Source organism: Ruditapes philippinarum, unplaced genomic scaffold (assembly GCF_026571515.1).
Source record: "Ruditapes philippinarum isolate M1 unplaced genomic scaffold, ASM2657151v2 ctg2926_1_1_1_1, whole genome shotgun sequence".
Classification (NCBI taxonomy): domain Eukaryota; kingdom Metazoa; phylum Mollusca; class Bivalvia; order Venerida; family Veneridae; genus Ruditapes; species Ruditapes philippinarum.
The window spans coordinates 71,318-89,478 of record NW_026866297.1 but is presented as its reverse complement, the minus strand read 5'-3'; the positions used below and the strand labels follow the sequence as shown (position 1 = coordinate 89,478).

Below are 18,161 nucleotides of genomic sequence, written 5' to 3'. Positions count from 1 at the left end.
TTCTCATACTATTCTTATGTTATCAGAAAGCTGACAGATATGTAATAGTTAACTCTTGTTTAAGAAAAAATTAAACAGCTCAAAAGCAGCGATAAGCAAGCAACTGTAGCTGTTATAGACTTTTATTCTTTTTCTTATTAGCGTCTAACTCATTGACCAACTTTTTAAAGGCGAGCATAGTGCTTATCCAGACAGATACAACGTTTAAATGAACTGTTAAATAAATGCTATTGATGGCGGTTTCTGTAAAATAGACTGTTAAAAATTAAGTCATTCTCATTGGTCGAAAAATTAAGGCAAACATTAATTTGCTGTTGTAATAAACTTGTGTATTATAACTATAGATCATAGAAAAGGCATTGTTTGGAAAGGATGTTTGCCTCAATCCCTGGCTACGTTATTAGACAGACCATAAGGTAATTATAACTTCTTCACTTGATGTTCACCATATTTTGGATCAGTCAGTTAAGTGGAAGTTTAATGAGACGATAATATACATGTAGTATGATGTCAATGTTTCTACCAGGTGTTATTTTAGTGATGATAGCAGCAACAGGTGCCTGCCTAAAATATCCCCTTTATACCTTTTTACATAATTATGTTTATTATATATATATAGGGGTAGGATAGAGGTGTGTGCGTTAGACGTGGGGCACTTGTATTGGCAGCTATAATGTCTTCCTATGATATAAAGAAAGAGTCATGTGATCTTACTCTTCCCTGTTGCCAATTAAATTAAAGTACTTTGATCCTGAAACTCTTACTTAACAATTAACAATGAACAAATCAAAGGTCAAATCATTTCATAAGACTAGAGGAGAAAAGGTTAAGGAATGACGGTGGAAATAGACCTTAAAAGTTCATTGTATAACAAATGGTCTTAATTATTCATTATCCTAATTTTTCTGTAAGTATGTAATAAGTATTCCGTTTCCAAAAGCAATCTAAACAGAAATAATTTACCTTCCGCATGTTGGTGATTCTGATATACTAGGTTGTCTACCCCTGTTTGACTGCATTGTTATAGGACTAGATGATCTATTACATGACAAACCCGTCTGAAGCCGAGAACCACTGGCACTAGGATAGCCTCCTTCTGACTGACTGTAGCCAATAAAGAGAATAAAATTTGTAAAAACATATTGATAAGTTGTTTTTCTAATACAATATGCACTATAACAACAAAATATAAAGTTATTCAAAATAATAAACAGAGCATGTTTTCAAGAAATATTTTTCTGCATCAAACATGATGGTGTTTATATGAAACTGCAAGCTTTAAATACTTGAATCAAACTTCTTAGCTGAATGACTTATGAACTTTTCTCCCTTACATCTAATATTGTGCAATAGAAGTGATATGGGTTTCAGTTCAAAATTTCTGAAAACCCTCAATTTAGCATTATTTTAATTGATTTTGTATACTAAGAGAGTGCTTTCAGCAGTATATAAAATCTAAACTTAAGGACGTTTTAGGGAGTTTTCATATAGACACATAGGTAAAATAAAAATTATTCTATAGAATTTCTTTAAACTTGGCATGTTGTTAGAATATGACCCCAAATTTTTTTCTGTTTAAAATGTCTGTTATCATATTCTTACAACATGCCAAGTTTAAAGAAATTCAAAAGAACAGGTTTAATTTTGCCTATATGTCTATAAGAAAATTCCTGGAAACATCCTTAAGGCAATGCCTAAAAACCTGTTCCCATGTAGTTGGATATTTGAAAATGCTTTCAAGGTAAGGGAGAAAATGATAAATTTGGCTTCACCCTTTTCAGTATAATAATAACAAGAGGGCCATGATGGCCCTGAAGTCGCTCACCTGTATATAGGCCCCCGTAGTGGGGCCAGTTTAAACCCCAGGGCTTTTATTTGAACAAACTTGGTAGACACCCATTAGAAGATGTTTCATGCTAAACATCTAAGGTCTAGCTGGTCAAGTTTTTTCTTTACACATATAGTTAAAAACAATGACACACCTTGGGCAGGGCCAGTTTGGACCCAAGGGCTTTTATTTGAACAATCTTTGTAGACACTTACTAGAAAATGTTTCATGCTTAATATCTGAACTCTAGTTATTCGGATTTTTCGAAGAAGATTTTTAAGTTTTTACTATACACATATAAGGAAAATCAATGACCCCCGGGGTTTGGGCCAATTTTAACCCCAGGACTTTTATTTGAAAAAACTTTGTAGACACTTACTAGAAGATGTTTCATGCTTAATATCTAAACTCTAGCTATTTGGGTTTTTTCAAAGAAGATTTTTAAGTTTTTGCTATACACATATAAGGAAAAAATCAATGTCCCCTGGGGCAGGGCCAATTTTGACCCCAGGGCTTTAATTTGAACAAAACTTTGTAGACACTCACTAGAAGATACTTCGTGCTTTTAATAATCTAAACTCTAGCTATTTGAGTTTTTTCAAAGAAGATTTTTTAAGTTTTTGTTATACACATATAAGGAAAATCAATGACCCCCAGGGCGGGGCCAATTTTGACCCCAGGGCTTTTATTTGAACAAACTTGGTAGACACTCACTAGAAGATGTTTCATGCTTAGTATCTAAACTCTAGCTATTTGGGTTTTTTCAATTAGAAGATGTTTCATGCTAAATTTCTTAGCTCTAGCTCTTTGGGTTCTTTAAAAGAAGATTTTTTAAGTTTTTACTATATGCATATAGGGAAAATCAATGACCCCCTGGGGCGGGGCCAATTTTGACCCCAGGGCTTTTATTTGAACAAACTTGGTAGACACCCATTAGAAGATGTTTCATGCTAAATTTCTTAGCTCTAGCTCTTTGGGTTCTTCAATAGAAGATATTTAAAGTTTTTTCTTTTGGTTGCCATGGCAACCAGAGTTCTGCATGGAATTAAATTCTTTGAACAATTTTCAAAGGTGACCACCAAAGGAACATTCCTGTGAAGTTTGGATGAAATTGGCTTAGTGGTTTATGAGGAGATGTCATTTAAAGTAAAAGTTTACGGACGCCGGACGGACGCCGGCCGAAAAGCGATCACAAAAGCTCACCCTGTCACTTTGTGACAGGTGAGCTAAAAATAGCCAATTAGATTAAATGATATTAATTGATAAAATTAGACAATTTCCAGCTAGCCATGGAGATTAAAGATGTCATTTACCTCAATATATCACCATGGTTGCCACTTGAAACAACTACTTCATCTTCACCATTGATGTAGAACAGTGGATGGTTCGAATCTACTACGCCACCACCGTTACTGCTTGTGCTACTGGAGCTCAACTTCCTCGGACACCCTCCCACACTGCCTAGACTACTTGTACTGTTGTTTAAATGTCTTCTTAGGCCACTTGAATATGTTTCTGAAATAAAATAAGAAGTTTTTAGTGAAAACAGCTCATTTATTTCCTTTTTATATAAATCTATAGGAAGATGCTAGTTTATGCAGTAATGCAGCCTTCAATAAACACTATGGACTATGTTAAACACCCTTATCTTTTTTAAGATGGCCGAATAGCTTCCCCACAAGAAAATATGAGCCGCATCACAACAAAACCAACATAATGGGTTTGTGACCAGCATGGATCCAGACCAGCCTGCGCATTCACACGGTCTGATCAGGATCCATGCTGTTCGCTTACCAACACTATCTAAAGTAGGGCAACTGATAGCGAACAGCATGGATCAGCTTGTCTGGATCCATGCTGGTCGCAAACAGACTATGTTGGTTTTGTCATGATGCGGGTCATATGTAATGTGATGTCCTTCTAGGCTGCTTGCGAGTGACAAGCAATACATAAAACTGCAATTGCCTACACAGGCCCGAAAAAATTATGCTATTGAGGCTCCCATAAATAAAGTATGGAAAAAGTACACACCTGGTTGCTTTAATGACCCCATTTGTGTCTGATAAAGAGCCTATGTACTTTGGAAGGACCTGAAATTAAACAAATATCTCAGAAATAAAAAGACAAAAGCCTATTCCTTAAATTTTTGTAAACAAAAACTTGAATTATATACAGCCATGTTTCAAAGGAATAAAAACAGGTTACAGCAATTGACAGTTTAAAACTATTTATTGACTTTTTAGTGCTTTGACTATCTGAATGCAGCTTGCCTATGCCATCTTTACCGAGTCAAACCAGCCTGCGCATCAATACCATCTGACAGACACAATTCTGTTAACTGATCAATATTAGTATTTTGATATTAAAATTCCTCCTAATACCAATGCGCTGTTCTCAAGTCCAATATACATGATAAAAGGTAAATAATCAGATGATATAAAAGTAAACATAATAAGGTGGATTGTACCAAAGGACTTGAACACTGAATAACGGAATATTTATGCGTCACAAATATTTTGCGAATGTCAAAAAATGGACTTTTTGTGTACAGATATATTTGCAAAAATATGATTTCTTGAATTTAATACTGATTCTGTGATATCATTAATTACAGGTACATAATAAGAATATGCCTTTATTGTTATCGTTCTATTCAGTTGTTTAATACCTTTATTATTTGTATAACTGTTTTAAATCTACACTGTAAGTTTGATCAAGGACCGGATCACACATTTTTTGTCATATTTTGAAACATTCTTTTGTTATATGAATAACCTATTGTGTTATTAACACATATATTACATTTATATACAATAATTTCAATTCCCCAAAATCGCAAATATTTCAATGTCACAAAATTAACCAGTTACATAGTTTAATTAACAGCGTTATGTTCAACACCAACAATATCTAAATATATTAATATAACATTTCATCAAAAATGCTAGTAATTAACATAAAATTTACATAATCAGTACAGGTCATATGGCGACGTTCCAGCTTTACTTATGAGGGAAGACCTCAGGTGCCCTTCCGTACATTATTTCAGGCTCAAAAGGGCACCTGAGTAGAACCACTGAAATTCCGTAAGCTAGCTGGATAGCTTCCTCACATGAAAATATCCAAAGTCCCTGAATTTTCGTATTAGAAAACTGTAAAACTGAAAAAATTATAAAGCACTTACCTTTTGTTATCAATAGAGTATTCTTCTGATGTAATATGAGACAAGAAATAGAAACAGAAAAATAATATCTGAAAATATAAAATAAAGTTATAATTAATTGATCATCCTTTAAAATCCCTGTTCAACACCTTTACCACAAAATTGCAATAGTTCTATTGTCACCACAGAGCTTTTGTTACATCAGTATAAATCATATTCAAATACCATGACAAAACCAACATAGTGCTTTAGTGACCAGCATGGATCCAGACCAGCCTGTGCATCCGCGCAGTCTGATCAGGTACAAGTAGAGAGACTGATAGCGATTATAACTTTGTTTATGGTACTATTCAATTCAAATTAGGTAACGGTCTGCTAATCATGCTTTAAAAACAACAATTCTAATCTTTTATTTGTCTAGATTGCAAAAATAAAAGTTACAATAAACATGTATGTTGAGAAAGGGCCCCAAATAATGGTGCTATAACTTATGACCAAACTTGATTTGTGCTGTAAATCATTTGTTAATTTACACAATGAGAGGAAGTTTTTCTTTTTAAAGTAGAAAATTGCCATCAATCACATTAGCAATCAAGAGTTCATGAAAAGCAATACAGTTTAATAATCCAAATATTTAAACAAAAGCTGTTCATAAGCCAGCTTGCTTGACTATTCTCAGTGTTAGACAGTAAGAAATGGGGTATAACTCTCTTAAAAGGTAAATCTGTTAGATAATCACAGAAAACATGTGTGTGGAGTTTCAACCAATTCTCTTCAATAGTTTGGAACATACTGACTTGCATGCAAAAACTTAACCAAAATGTGACAGCAATGCAAACTACTCTTCAAACAGTCCATCTAAAAATATATCTGCATATCTATAAATAGTATTTACTGACCTCCTCTCCTTTATTTAATCTGTCTGAAAGATTGTGCCTACAAACAAATCAAAATTATGTATCAACAATAATAAATGTCTTTTTATAATAATAATATTAACACGGAATACACTGTTAAAAACTAAAACACTTTTACATATCATCTTGCAGCAATCTTAAATTAGAATACTGTATAGCAAATAATATAAATGTTCAAGAACAAAATCTTGTTATTCAACATTAAACTGTTTACTAAATCACTAAAATCATTATCAACATTTCTTTTTAAAGCAATTGTCTTTAAGGAGTTTCTACTGTTTTTATCAATATTTGATATACTTATGATAAAATGTGCTCACAGAAGACCGATCTACTTTAATGTTTAATGAATGTATCTAAAAAAAACATATTATGTAATAAATAAATCACTCACCCAAATAAGTACCAGTCATAAGCTAATGTAAGATATACAATCTCTGTGGCTGTCAAAGATTTATGTATTGCACCATCAGCCCATAGAGAAAGTCTTAACAATGAAACAAACATTGGTGTCCGGTCCCAGCCAGAAATACAATGAACTAAAACACCTTTATCCCCTGAAACATGGAAACAGTAAATGAATCAAACATTGAAATCTGATCCTTTGAAACCTCAAATCAAAACTCTGTTATCACTTTATCAATTGGTAAAATGTCTGCAATGTAAGTTTTAGATATTTCTGACTATTTTCAAAGACAAAAACAACAACAACAAACAAACAGCAACACTGCATTGACCAGACAAAACGGACAATCTGAAAGTTAAATCTTTGCTTATTTCCAGTTTATTGAATGCACTACCCTTCAGAAGGGAGGATCAAGGTAACAGTTGCACTAGATTACATGGCAAATCATTACAGAATTTATATTTTATATATGCAAATGATGTCTTTTTTTTTAATAATATAACATTACATATATTACTAATGATCATAAATATAAGGTCATACCTTCTTTTAGTACATGTAACATCATTTTGAGGTAGTTTTGTGTAAGTTGTATAAGGTTCCAACACTGTAAATATGAAATAACTTACATTTTAATACAAATAAAGTAGAAACAGTGTCATACATGTAGAAAAAGGTGCAGATTAGAAACAGAGTTATTATAAAACTAAATATTTCTAAAAATAAAACAAGAGCAGTCCTTAAGACAGCCTGCTTGATTATTTTCAGTGCTTGCAGGGGTATTTGGATGATGGTCTTTCTTATTTCAAATATATAATGACGTAGTTTGAAAGAAATAGTGTAAGTAGTGCTAATAAATTAAGAAACAGCATCATGTTTTGCACATACAATAGTCAGTCTCTAACAATTCCAAAAATTATTTGACAATGGAATTTTGTGAAGAAACTGATAAGTTCATGGTAACTTTCAACCTAATGGAAACCATAAATTCCTATCCAAGCATAATTTCAGCAGGCACATCTATCAATCTTTGAAATTTTCACTGCACAGCTTTCTTAAAACGAAAAAAAAAGATCACAATTTCTGTAAGTTTCACAGTCAGCAACCTCAATGGCATTCCAAAGGTGATCAGTACATACCTTATATTGTGACCAGTCTATAGATAATTGTCTTAGCACTTCTGTTGGAGGAATATCTAAACAAGCATCTACATAACCCTGAATAACAAAACACAATTCTTCGGTTATTTATATTTCATGTCTTATGCATTTTTTTTCTTCAAAATATCATTACCAAATTTCACCTGTAAAAATATGTATGTTAAAACACGCAGAAATCCTAAAAGCATTTAACCTAGAAAATGTTATAAATAATAAATTACCTGTGTCCAGTCAAACTGCATTACTTCTCCTAAATAAGAGTTATCTTTCCATTCTTTAAAGAATTCACAACCTGCAAAATAATATTGAAATAATGTTGTTTATTGTATATGATAAAACATATTTACTTATCAACGTACAGTCAAACCTGTGGTCATAGACTAAAACTTTTGGTTTGATATGACCTTTACTGTGTTGGTGCATGTAAAACCCAAACAAACAAACAAATCACCACTTGTAAACAATTTTCTTATTTATATGTAACACTAGTCATACAGTTCTTATTGTGGAAAAATATTTAGTTAAACAACACTGGTAAACCTTTACTATATCAAACTTGTGTATAAGCATAACACCTAAAAAATCCCTTTAAGGTCTTATGATAATGGTATTGCTTGTAGAAGCTTTACCACATACATGTACATACATGTTTCAGTAAAACCTTTTAATATCATGGTTTTTGGTTCACTTTGAACATACAAAACAATTTATGGCACACCAACAAAGTTTAGGTAATATGGCGCCAAAACAGGAAAGATGATTTTGTCTAATCACAGGTGTTGCAAACTTACAGCAACACCAGGGGTAGAAACCACCTCACTTGCTTGACCTAAGAGATGCATGGACTCCAATATTTCGAGCCCATTTAGTCGCCTCTAATGATCACCCAGGGTTAAACAGTGACTGCAATTCTGATGCCTCAACTCATAAAGGCAACCCCTCCGCCTCAAGGGGCATGATTTAAGGTAATCTCAATAATATTTCAATATGATGTATGTTTTTATGTTGTGTAATTGTCAATGAAAGCTACTAAATATACAAGCAAATTCGTTGAATTTATATCCCCCGCCGAGTACTGGTTTTTATTAACACAACAACTGAAAACATGAGGCTTTATTTATATATTAATCATGGCATAAACAGTAATATTCTTTGAACTTGATAAATATTCAGGGCAATAACAGAGCCATAACTTTGTGTTAAATAGTAATATCTGGAAATGCCAATGAGATGTATGCATACTACATAACTAATCAATGGCCATAAATCTGAGTTATAAGTATCTGACCGGAACAAGGCGACTATATGCACATCTCCTCTTAGTATCCCGTAAAGTTTCATTGAATTCCAGCCAGTAGCACATAAACGATTATTGCTCTGGTTGTATACTGCCTAAGTTATCAAGGGTCATAACTCTAAGTTAAAATGTCTGACCTGAACAAGGCGACAATATGCGCATCTCCTCTTGGTATTGAAGGTTCCAATAAAGTTTCATTGAATTCCAGCCAGTAGTTGCAGAGAAGTAGCGAGGAAACTAATATTTTTCTACATGGATACTGCATAACTAATCAAGGGCCATAACTCTGAGTTAAAGTGTCTGACCCCAACAAGGCAATTATATGCCCATATTCTCATGGTATTGAAGGTTCTCATAAAGTTTCATTGAATTCCAGCCAGTAGTTGCAGAGAAGTAGCGCCGTAAAGATTTTTGCTCTATATGCATACTGCATAACTAATCAATGGCCATAACTCTGAGTTAAAGTGTCTGACCGGAACAAGGCGACAATATGCGCATCTCCTCTTGGTATTGAAGGTTCCCATAAAGTTTCGTTGAATTCCAGCCAGTAGTTGCAGAGAAGTAGCGCGGAAACAATTTTTTCTCTATATGCATACTGCATAACTAATCAAGGGCCATAACTCTGAGTTAAAGTGTCTGACCAGAATAAGGCAACGATATGCGCATCTCCTCTTAGTATTGAAGGTTCTCATAAAGTTTCGTTGAATTCCAGCCAGTAGGTGCAGAGAACTACTCCGGAAACGAAATTTGGACGGACAGATGGACGGACGGACAACGCCAAAACTATATCCTTCTCCCGATTCCATCGGCGGGGGATAACAAGTTACCTTACTAGTAGTTTATAATAATTTATCACTCTGTCATCACTTTGACTTGAGACTTATTGCAAAATGGCATAAAATAAGGACATTTCTGTTTTTCTATGAATTTTAAAACCCTGTAAATCTCAATTCAAAGTTGAGGATATTTTTCTTTTCTTGTTGAAATGATTGCAAGCAGATGAACCAAGTGAAATATAATTCATCTTGATAAAAATAAATATAAAACTACCTGGATAAGGCACAGAAACTATACAGAATTCTCCATATCTGTTTTCTTTATCAACCTTTTCAGAAGATGTCACACTGAAAGATAAATACAGAATTTTTTAGAATTTTAATCATTCCAAATGTATAATTGAGTTTCCCATATACATGTGTAATAGCTAACAATCTCTGTAGCCTAGTTATTTGTTTGATTGGGTTTTACGTCACTTGGACACAGTATAGGTCATATGGCGACGTTCCAGCTTTACTGGTAGAGGAAGACCTCAGGTGCCCTTCCGTGCATTATTTCAGGCACGAACGGGTACCTGAGTAGAACCACCAACATTTCGTAAGCTAGCTGGATAGCTTCCTCACATGAAAGAATCCAAAGTCCCTGTTATTTAGACTGATAACTGTGAAATACAGACTCCACTACACTGTTGGTTTGATTTGATTTTTTTATCCATTAGAAGGTATCCAGCTACCTTACTGAAGGTCATTAGCTCTATTCAGGAGCCTATCATAACCAAACATAGAACAATATTTAAAGGTTATATATAATTATCATGGATAGCAAAGAACTTCGAGCACATTTTTGATTATTTCATTTACTTGAAAACAACAATTTTATTTATACATAAATAAGTAAGGCTCCATAGTTTGATAATTACATAGTCTTATAGTCGTCAACTGATGCATTTGTATTTGATAAATCATTCTAGTAAAAGAAACGGATGAAAACAGATACAAGTATTTTCTTTTCTGGAACTAACTTTATTCCAAACTTCATTTGTATTTGATAAATAATTCTAGTAAAAAAATATATGAATGAAAGCAGGTTTTTTTTTCTTGAACTTACTTCATTCCAAACTTGACTTTCTTTTTCTCCACCATAAGGTCAACAATATATTTGACAGAAAATGTTTTTAATACATTTATATCCTGTCCTCTCACTCTATCAAACATTTGCATATCACTGAAAACCAAACAAAAACATATCTAACAAGAACAAAGCATAACATTGTTAGCTCAATCATGCCCACAGAATGTGTTCTCCAATACAAAACAAAATCCTGTACATTTTTATCAAATGACAGCTTTTCTTCTTTTTTTTTTATAAAAAATATTATACTATCTGCCTATGAAAAATATGCTAAGCATAAATGTGAATTAAAGATTCTATCTTATAAGGCATAACAAACATTTGTAATCTTAAGACACTATTACCATTACTTATATGAAAACATTCTTTAACTTGTAACCATAAAGTATGACATTGTAACCTATTAGACATTTTAACCACTCTTTATAAATAACTTAATCATTACTCTAAAATAACACAGAACATCACCTAATTAACTTATTAATAACTTGGAACAATACTTTATTCCTTATTAAAGCAGCATGCCTCCAGATTCTTGCTTATTTTCATACATATTTTGAAAATGATTTTTAAGTTTTGTTTTAATTGGGTTTTATGTCACACCGGCACATTATATGTCATATGCAACATTCCAGCTTCACTGGTGGAGGTAGACCTCAGGTGCCCTTCCGTGCATTATTTCAAGCCCGAAAGGGCACCTGAGTTGAACCACTGACGTTCCGTAAGCTAGCTGGATAGCTTTCTCACATGAAAGAATCGGAAGTCCCTGTTGGGATTCGAACCCACAGTGGTGAGGGGCAAGTGGTATGATTTTTAAGTGTCAACTGCAATATGTTAACAAAATGTCATCATATAATTAATAATTCATATTAATTGTTTGAAGTATCAAAGTACAGTTTACCTTTGTTCAGAGGAGGATGATACAGGTCTTGATGCTGTACTGGAACTTTGTTCTCCACCTTTTCAGTAATAAGAAAATGTAATTCAGTACATGTGTATATTTGAGCCGTGTCACGACAAAACCAACATAGTGCGTTTGCGACCAGCATGGATCCAGACCAGCCTGCGCATCAGCTCAGTCTGATCAGGATCCATGCTGTTCGCTTACAAACTCTATAACAAGTAGAGAAACCGATAGCGAACAGCATGGATCCAGATCAGACTGCGCGGATCCATGCTGTTTGCAAACCCATTATGTTTGTTTTGTTGGACGCGGCTCATTTGTATATTTGTTTTTCTATCATTTTTTCAGCCCTAATCTCCAAACTTTCCACCAAGGTACATTTTGAAACAGTCCTGACTCCATTATCATTTTATTTTGGACATGGCTATCAAAATTTGGAAATTGGTCAGCCAGCATTATAAAGCCAAGGAAAAAAACACCACAGATATGCAGGCTGGTGAAGGCAAATGCTTCGAAGTATCAGTTTCAATGGTGCAAGGATTAAATCTTAACTTTTCAATCTCACATCAATGACAGAACAAACAAAATTTAAAAACAACAACAACAAAAACTTCTTTTTTTAAAGATATCACTACTCAAAATATTTAAATATATGGAAATAAATGCACATGTATTATGTTAATATCTGAACAGATTGTTATAATATAAAGGATCTACCTGTGAAGATGAAATCAAGGCCAGATCTGCTGTACATTTCAGCGCCACTTGATACTGTTGCTGATCTACAGACATTCTATAAATAAAACAAGCTTTTGTCATATAGCAAAAAAGAGAAAAAAGCAAAATAACAAAATGTTTAATGTTAAACCTCATGCATTGTAATTATTTGAAAGTCAAACATTGTTGAATCTTACAGAATGTAAGGTGTATTAAAAACTTTAACATTTATGATATACATGTAATTCCATTTGTGAGTTGTGTTTGAAAATCATAAAATATACAGCAAGAAACAGGGAGAAAAAGCCAAAATAAAATCCTGAACTGCTCTAGTAATGACTGTAAACACTGGTAGAAATTTACACTACAGAATAGGCTGGTTAATCCTCACTCAGACTGAGTATTCTCCCTTTTATATGAGCCGCGCCATGACAAATCCAACATAATGGGTTTGCCACCAGCATGGATCCAGACCAGACTGCGCATCCACGCAGTCTGATCAGGATCCCTGCTTTTCGGTATCAGATTCTCTACTTGTAATAGGGTTGGTAAGCGAACAGCATGGATCCTGATGCTGGTCTGGATCTTTGCTGGTCGCAAACGCACTATGTTGTTTTTGTCATGATGCGACTCATATATACTTTAAAAGGAATTCGAATGACTCAGTGTGACCTTCACCTTGACACGAGGAAGCCAATACCTGCCATTATGCACATTGTCTCATAATTATTGTAGCCTTTACCTGCCTTTACCAAATGTGTTCTCTGGACATTGTCTCACTATTGTTAAACATGTTTTGGCCAAATAGTTTAAATCATTCTATTGACCCAGAGTATACAAACAGACAGACAACCAGGTGCATATGATTATAAGCTGTGCATATAAAAAAGGTTAAAATAAAGAGAACAAAAGACAAAATGAGCACATACTTTTCCTTCAAACAAGATAACTGGTATCACAAATCTTGACCGACATCTTGCAAATCTTGCCTGTTTGAAGATATTCTTTACTTTATTATTGTCATATATACTCTCTACCCTATGGAAACAATACAAACAATTTAAGATTTAAAAACTCAACAAGAGCTGTCGGTAGGACAGCAACGCTCGACTATTCTTAGTGCTTGATAGTAAAAAAAAAATGCTTGATACAGTTACCTCCTCCTGTTTACAGGTTGGGGTCATGATGGTGAACAAGTGTGCAAAGTTTCAAAGCCAAATGTCAATGGACTTTGAAAATATTTGAACTATTACAAAAACTTTAACGAAAATTCTAAGTCGAAAAAGGGGCATAATTCTGTCAAAATGCTTGATAGAGTTACCTGCTCCTGTCTACAGGTTGGGGTTATGATGGTGAACAAGTGTGCAAAGTTTCAAAGCCATATGTCAATGGACTTTGAAAATATTTGAACTATTACAAAAACTTTAACGTAAATTCTAAGTTGAAAAAGGGGCATAATTCTGTCAAAATGCTTGATAGAGTTACCTCCTCCTGTCTACAGGTTAGGGTCATGATGGTGAACAAGTGTGCAAAGTTTCAAAGCCATATGTCAATGGACTTTGAAAATATTTGAACTATTACAAAAACTTTAACATAAGTGGTTACGCCGACGCCGACGCTCGGGTGACTACAATAGCTCTACTTATTCTTATCGAATAGTCGAGCTAAAAAGGCTTAATATGCCCACCTTAAGAATTCACATACATGTATTTCATTGGTCATCTTAAAGAAATTAACTACAAGACTACATGATGGTGAGAATGTTTTTATGTCTATATCATTTCACTTACTCTGATTCAGTTTTCATAGATTTGTCCTTAATGAGTCATTTCAAATATAGTGTTTTTTGAAATGTAGGAAATACATGAACTTTATTTTAAAGACTAGAGATTATATGAAAAAAGTATGTCTAAAAAGTATACATCTACTAGTAGAATTAAAGTAGTTTACAAAACCAAAACAAGAGTAAGCAAATATCCATAATAATTCACTTCCTACCCAGTAGTCAAATTTTTTTATATAATTATATAAGAGTAACAGAATTCATAAAGACCTCTCTTTAACTGTAGATGATTTCTCATACTCGAGTATAGCTAATTTGCTGGGATAGTGTGAACACAAGTCTCCAGTTGTGTTGTTTATTACCTGTAATATAATCATTCATGTACATGTAATATCTCCTAAATATATGTAATCGTCACTACATCTTTTATATTCAATCACTGAATTTATGTCTTATAAAACTTATATAATATTTCAGTGAAAAGGGTGTACATTTTCATATGATAAATAGATGATACTGAATGAATGTAGATTTTAAAGATCCTGTATGTTTTGTGATTGATATTGTTACTGAGTGTAACCCACACTGGCAAAAAATTATATATGTATATAATTATGCAAATAAAACAATTTTCAAACATCGAAGAATATGTAAAATGTGTACTGCAAATATTTGTGCACATTATATTGAATCGATAAATTATATGCATTCATTTCTTATTGGAAAATTTGACTTAGAATTTATAGAAAATAAATTTCTAATTACCTCCTTTTATTTACATGAAATGTTAAATTCGGTAATATCTTTATACATAATGCTTAATGGAACTTACAATATTGACAAATCTTAATTTGAGCATCATATTTATGACATTTTTTTGTTTGTTTTATTTTGGGTTTTACGTCACATCGACACAGTATAGGTCATATCGCGACGTTCCAGCTTTACTGGTGGAGGAAGACCTCAGGTGCCCTTCTGTGCATTATTTCAGGCACGAACGGGTACCTGAGTAGAACCACCGACATTCCGTAAGCTAGCTGGATAGCTTCCTCACATGAAGAATCCAAAGTCCCTGTCGGGATTCGAACCCACAGAGGTGAGGGGCAAGTGGTTTGAAGTCAACGACCTTAACCACTCGGCCACGGACGCCCCTATTTATGACATAGAACCATGAAAAAATGTGTTACAGGATCTTTAACTGATTGAACATTAGTTGAATAACATATTATGCTCACCAGAGGCTCACGTAATATTGTTTTATTGAATATAATTCCACAAGTTCAATAAATTTAGTGTACACAAATATAACATTCTATGTATCGAATATCGAAAATAAGAACAGTATACAGTTAAATACATTAATGGGCTTTAAAGCTATGTTTGTATATAACGCTAATGATATCAGGTCAAAGTGTTATTACACTAGCGTAATTTTGGTTTATTACATAGCTTTACTACAATTTACACTTCTGTGCCATGGTTTATGTAATAATGATTTGTATTCATAATATTAAAACTTTAATCATTACTTATGAATGAAAATGAAAACAGCAATAATTATCTATATACATGTACTTACGGTAAACTGATAGTCTTTGGCAAATAACTTCAAACATTTGTCTGTCACTGGATCACCCTTGAAAATTAAAATGCGTAATAATCAGTAAGTCAAAATCAGTAGATAATAAAAGAATATAAAAAATCTCTGGGACAGATTGGCTTTTAGAATTGTAACCTTCATGTATATTTGACAGGCCCTTCAGAAGATTTACAGACAGTTCACCACACAAACACTTCACCTCAGGCCATGTTTTGCAGACGCTTCACCCCTCCAACACTTTACCCCTCAGACAAAATTTCAGGGGTTAATTGTCTGGAGATGGTTATCTTTAAGTGTATGCTCATTAAATTATATTTCCCACATCATGGCACATGTTTGTTTACGAATCATGACCACTTTGCTGGCACTCTTCACTTCTACACTGTGAAACAGAAAATTTTGTACAAATCTTTAACAAATGACATGACTTTGTGTACCTGAGTTTCAAACAACGAAACAGAAGGGGGCACATCCCCTTTCTGGCAACCCCCTGATGCACCTTTCATATAGGGGGTGGCGCCGAAAAAGTGATCACTTTTTTAACAACATTTCCCATATGAAAAACATTGTTTGGGGCCTATAAAGTAGTAAGGTACTTTTTTACTGTTTGAGGCCTCAAAAAGGAGGGGGAGGGGGTTGAAAAGCCGTCAAAACATGTCTAAATGAGGTAAAGGGTTAAGTGAATAGCCCGAGTGTTTAGAAAGATATGATCATCTTAATTCTGTATATATAGCACTTTTTTAACAAAAAATTATTGAAATTCATTCTAATTTTAATTCGTCAGTTATCATTAGCATTCATCACAATGGCTGGATGTAAATGATTTCAAGTCAACTCTTCCCATGGTCAACTTGTCACCTTTTTGGTCAACTTGTCCCATGGGTAACCAGTTCTTTGGTCAACTCGTCCCCTAACTCGTCCCCCTATTTTTCAATATTAATTCATTCTATGTAAGAAATAATATCGGTCTTAGCAGTGTTTATCGGCTATTTAACACCGGTTTGGAGATTTAATGCGTATAAATTGATTTTTTCGCATCAAAACGACAAAACCAGTGAGTTGAACTGTTGATGAGTTGGATGTCGTGCCGTTAGCAAACTGCATCTATTTGTTCTATTTGTAAGAAAATTTTGCTAGATCTGTGCACTACAATAGTTGGCGCAACACAGTGCCGAAAATCATCCAGGTGGGAAGCGTACGTTCTTATCTCTATGTTATTATGTTGGAAGTGGGTAGCCGTACGGGCACGTACGGCAAGCCAAAAGTTCTAGCCGTACGTGAGTCACATACAACTAGCAAGGACACACTGTATTGGCTAGCTGTACGGCATTTTCAAAATTATATGGAAGTCGAAAATGCATATGTTATTTTATGACTTTGAACGAGGATTTTAACCAAGAAACAGCAATTTTCTTCGTACATGTTTACTTTTACGAGATTAATCGTCTTGTTGGCTACAGTAAAAAAAAGTATGAATATGGATCTTTGTCATCTCAACACGTTGAGAAAAAATAGCGTTTGGTCACAGTTTAATAACATCAATTGAAATAGTTTGCAAAATTTTGATGATAATCCTTTTTTGTTTCATTAAGTTTAATTTTCGACACCTTTAATATAAAACAAAACAAACAAACGAAAATTATTGTTGTTGGGCTCTTATAATTGCGTCAATTACCGACGGTATAGAAGTTTGTCTAGACCAGGTACGTATATGTTAATATACGTACCTGTCTGGACTAATCAATTGATTGTGCTTTTTATGTTCGATATTTATCTACTGTATTCGAAAATTATAAATTATTTTTGCCTTTCATCGTTCTTTTTTTCAATACTCTTTTTATTTATTCCACTATTGACTCTGATCATTATTTATTCGATCCATGTGCTTAATTCACAAAAATTCATCTTTCATTCAAATAAAACAACAAATCATGATCATAAGGCACAAAATAACATATGCATGTTTGACTTCCATAAACGTGATTTTGAAAAGTGCCGTACGGCTAGACAATACAGTGAGTCCTGGCTAGTCGTACAGCTAGCCACTTCCAATTACCTTTCAGGTATTTTCTTTTAAACGTCAGAATAAACAAAATCCATGTACAAGATATGCGAAAAGGTCATTATAAAATTCAGAATTACCTGACGCACGGTTTGCAAAATAAATTTATTTATAGTGTGTTCAATAACGGATCAAGTAGGGGAGCCACTCACATAACCCCCAATTGTCTGTGAACATGATTGGTTTATACGTCGCGAAATTGTGTGACAAATACTGTTATGTTAAAATAAACGTTGTTACCTTAGAATCTCCCTTCACCCTATAAGAATTTTTGGAAAAATGTTCCAGTAGTGTATGTATTTCGTCTGCGCGAACAATCTGTTCGCTTTCGTCAATCATTATTTTTTCCTTCCGTGTTTGTTGGCAAATACGCCAACTTCCGGGGTAAACATTGAAGTAAAGAATAGGTTGTGGTT

At 33.7% G+C, this 18,161-nt stretch overlaps 2 protein-coding genes across 2 annotated transcripts; both read right to left on the bottom strand.

Annotated features, from left to right (window-relative positions):
- Positions 1 to 944: 944 nt before the first annotated feature.
- LOC132732050 (uncharacterized) lies at positions 945 to 3,881 on the bottom strand. The gene is made up of 3 exons (XM_060718396.1): positions 3,860 to 3,881; positions 3,142 to 3,343; positions 945 to 1,104 (listed from the first exon to the last, which is right to left on the bottom strand). Exons 1-3 carry the CDS (start codon positions 3,879 to 3,881, stop codon positions 960 to 962), a joined length of 369 nt encoding a protein of 122 aa, XP_060574379.1. The 3' UTR covers positions 945 to 959.
- Positions 3,882 to 4,995: 1,114 nt separating this feature from the next.
- Positions 4,996 to 18,149, bottom strand: LOC132732052 (myotubularin-related protein 14-like). The gene is made up of 14 exons (XM_060718400.1): positions 17,986 to 18,149; positions 15,663 to 15,719; positions 14,354 to 14,445; positions 13,230 to 13,338; positions 12,301 to 12,376; positions 11,581 to 11,638; positions 10,656 to 10,772; positions 9,822 to 9,895; positions 7,696 to 7,766; positions 7,454 to 7,531; positions 6,858 to 6,921; positions 6,303 to 6,465; positions 5,891 to 5,927; positions 4,996 to 5,080 (listed from the first exon to the last, which is right to left on the bottom strand). Exons 1-14 carry the CDS (start codon positions 18,082 to 18,084, stop codon positions 5,009 to 5,011), a joined length of 1,167 nt encoding a protein of 388 aa, XP_060574383.1. The 5' UTR covers positions 18,085 to 18,149; the 3' UTR covers positions 4,996 to 5,008.
- Between the last annotated feature and the right edge of the window lie 12 nt (positions 18,150 to 18,161).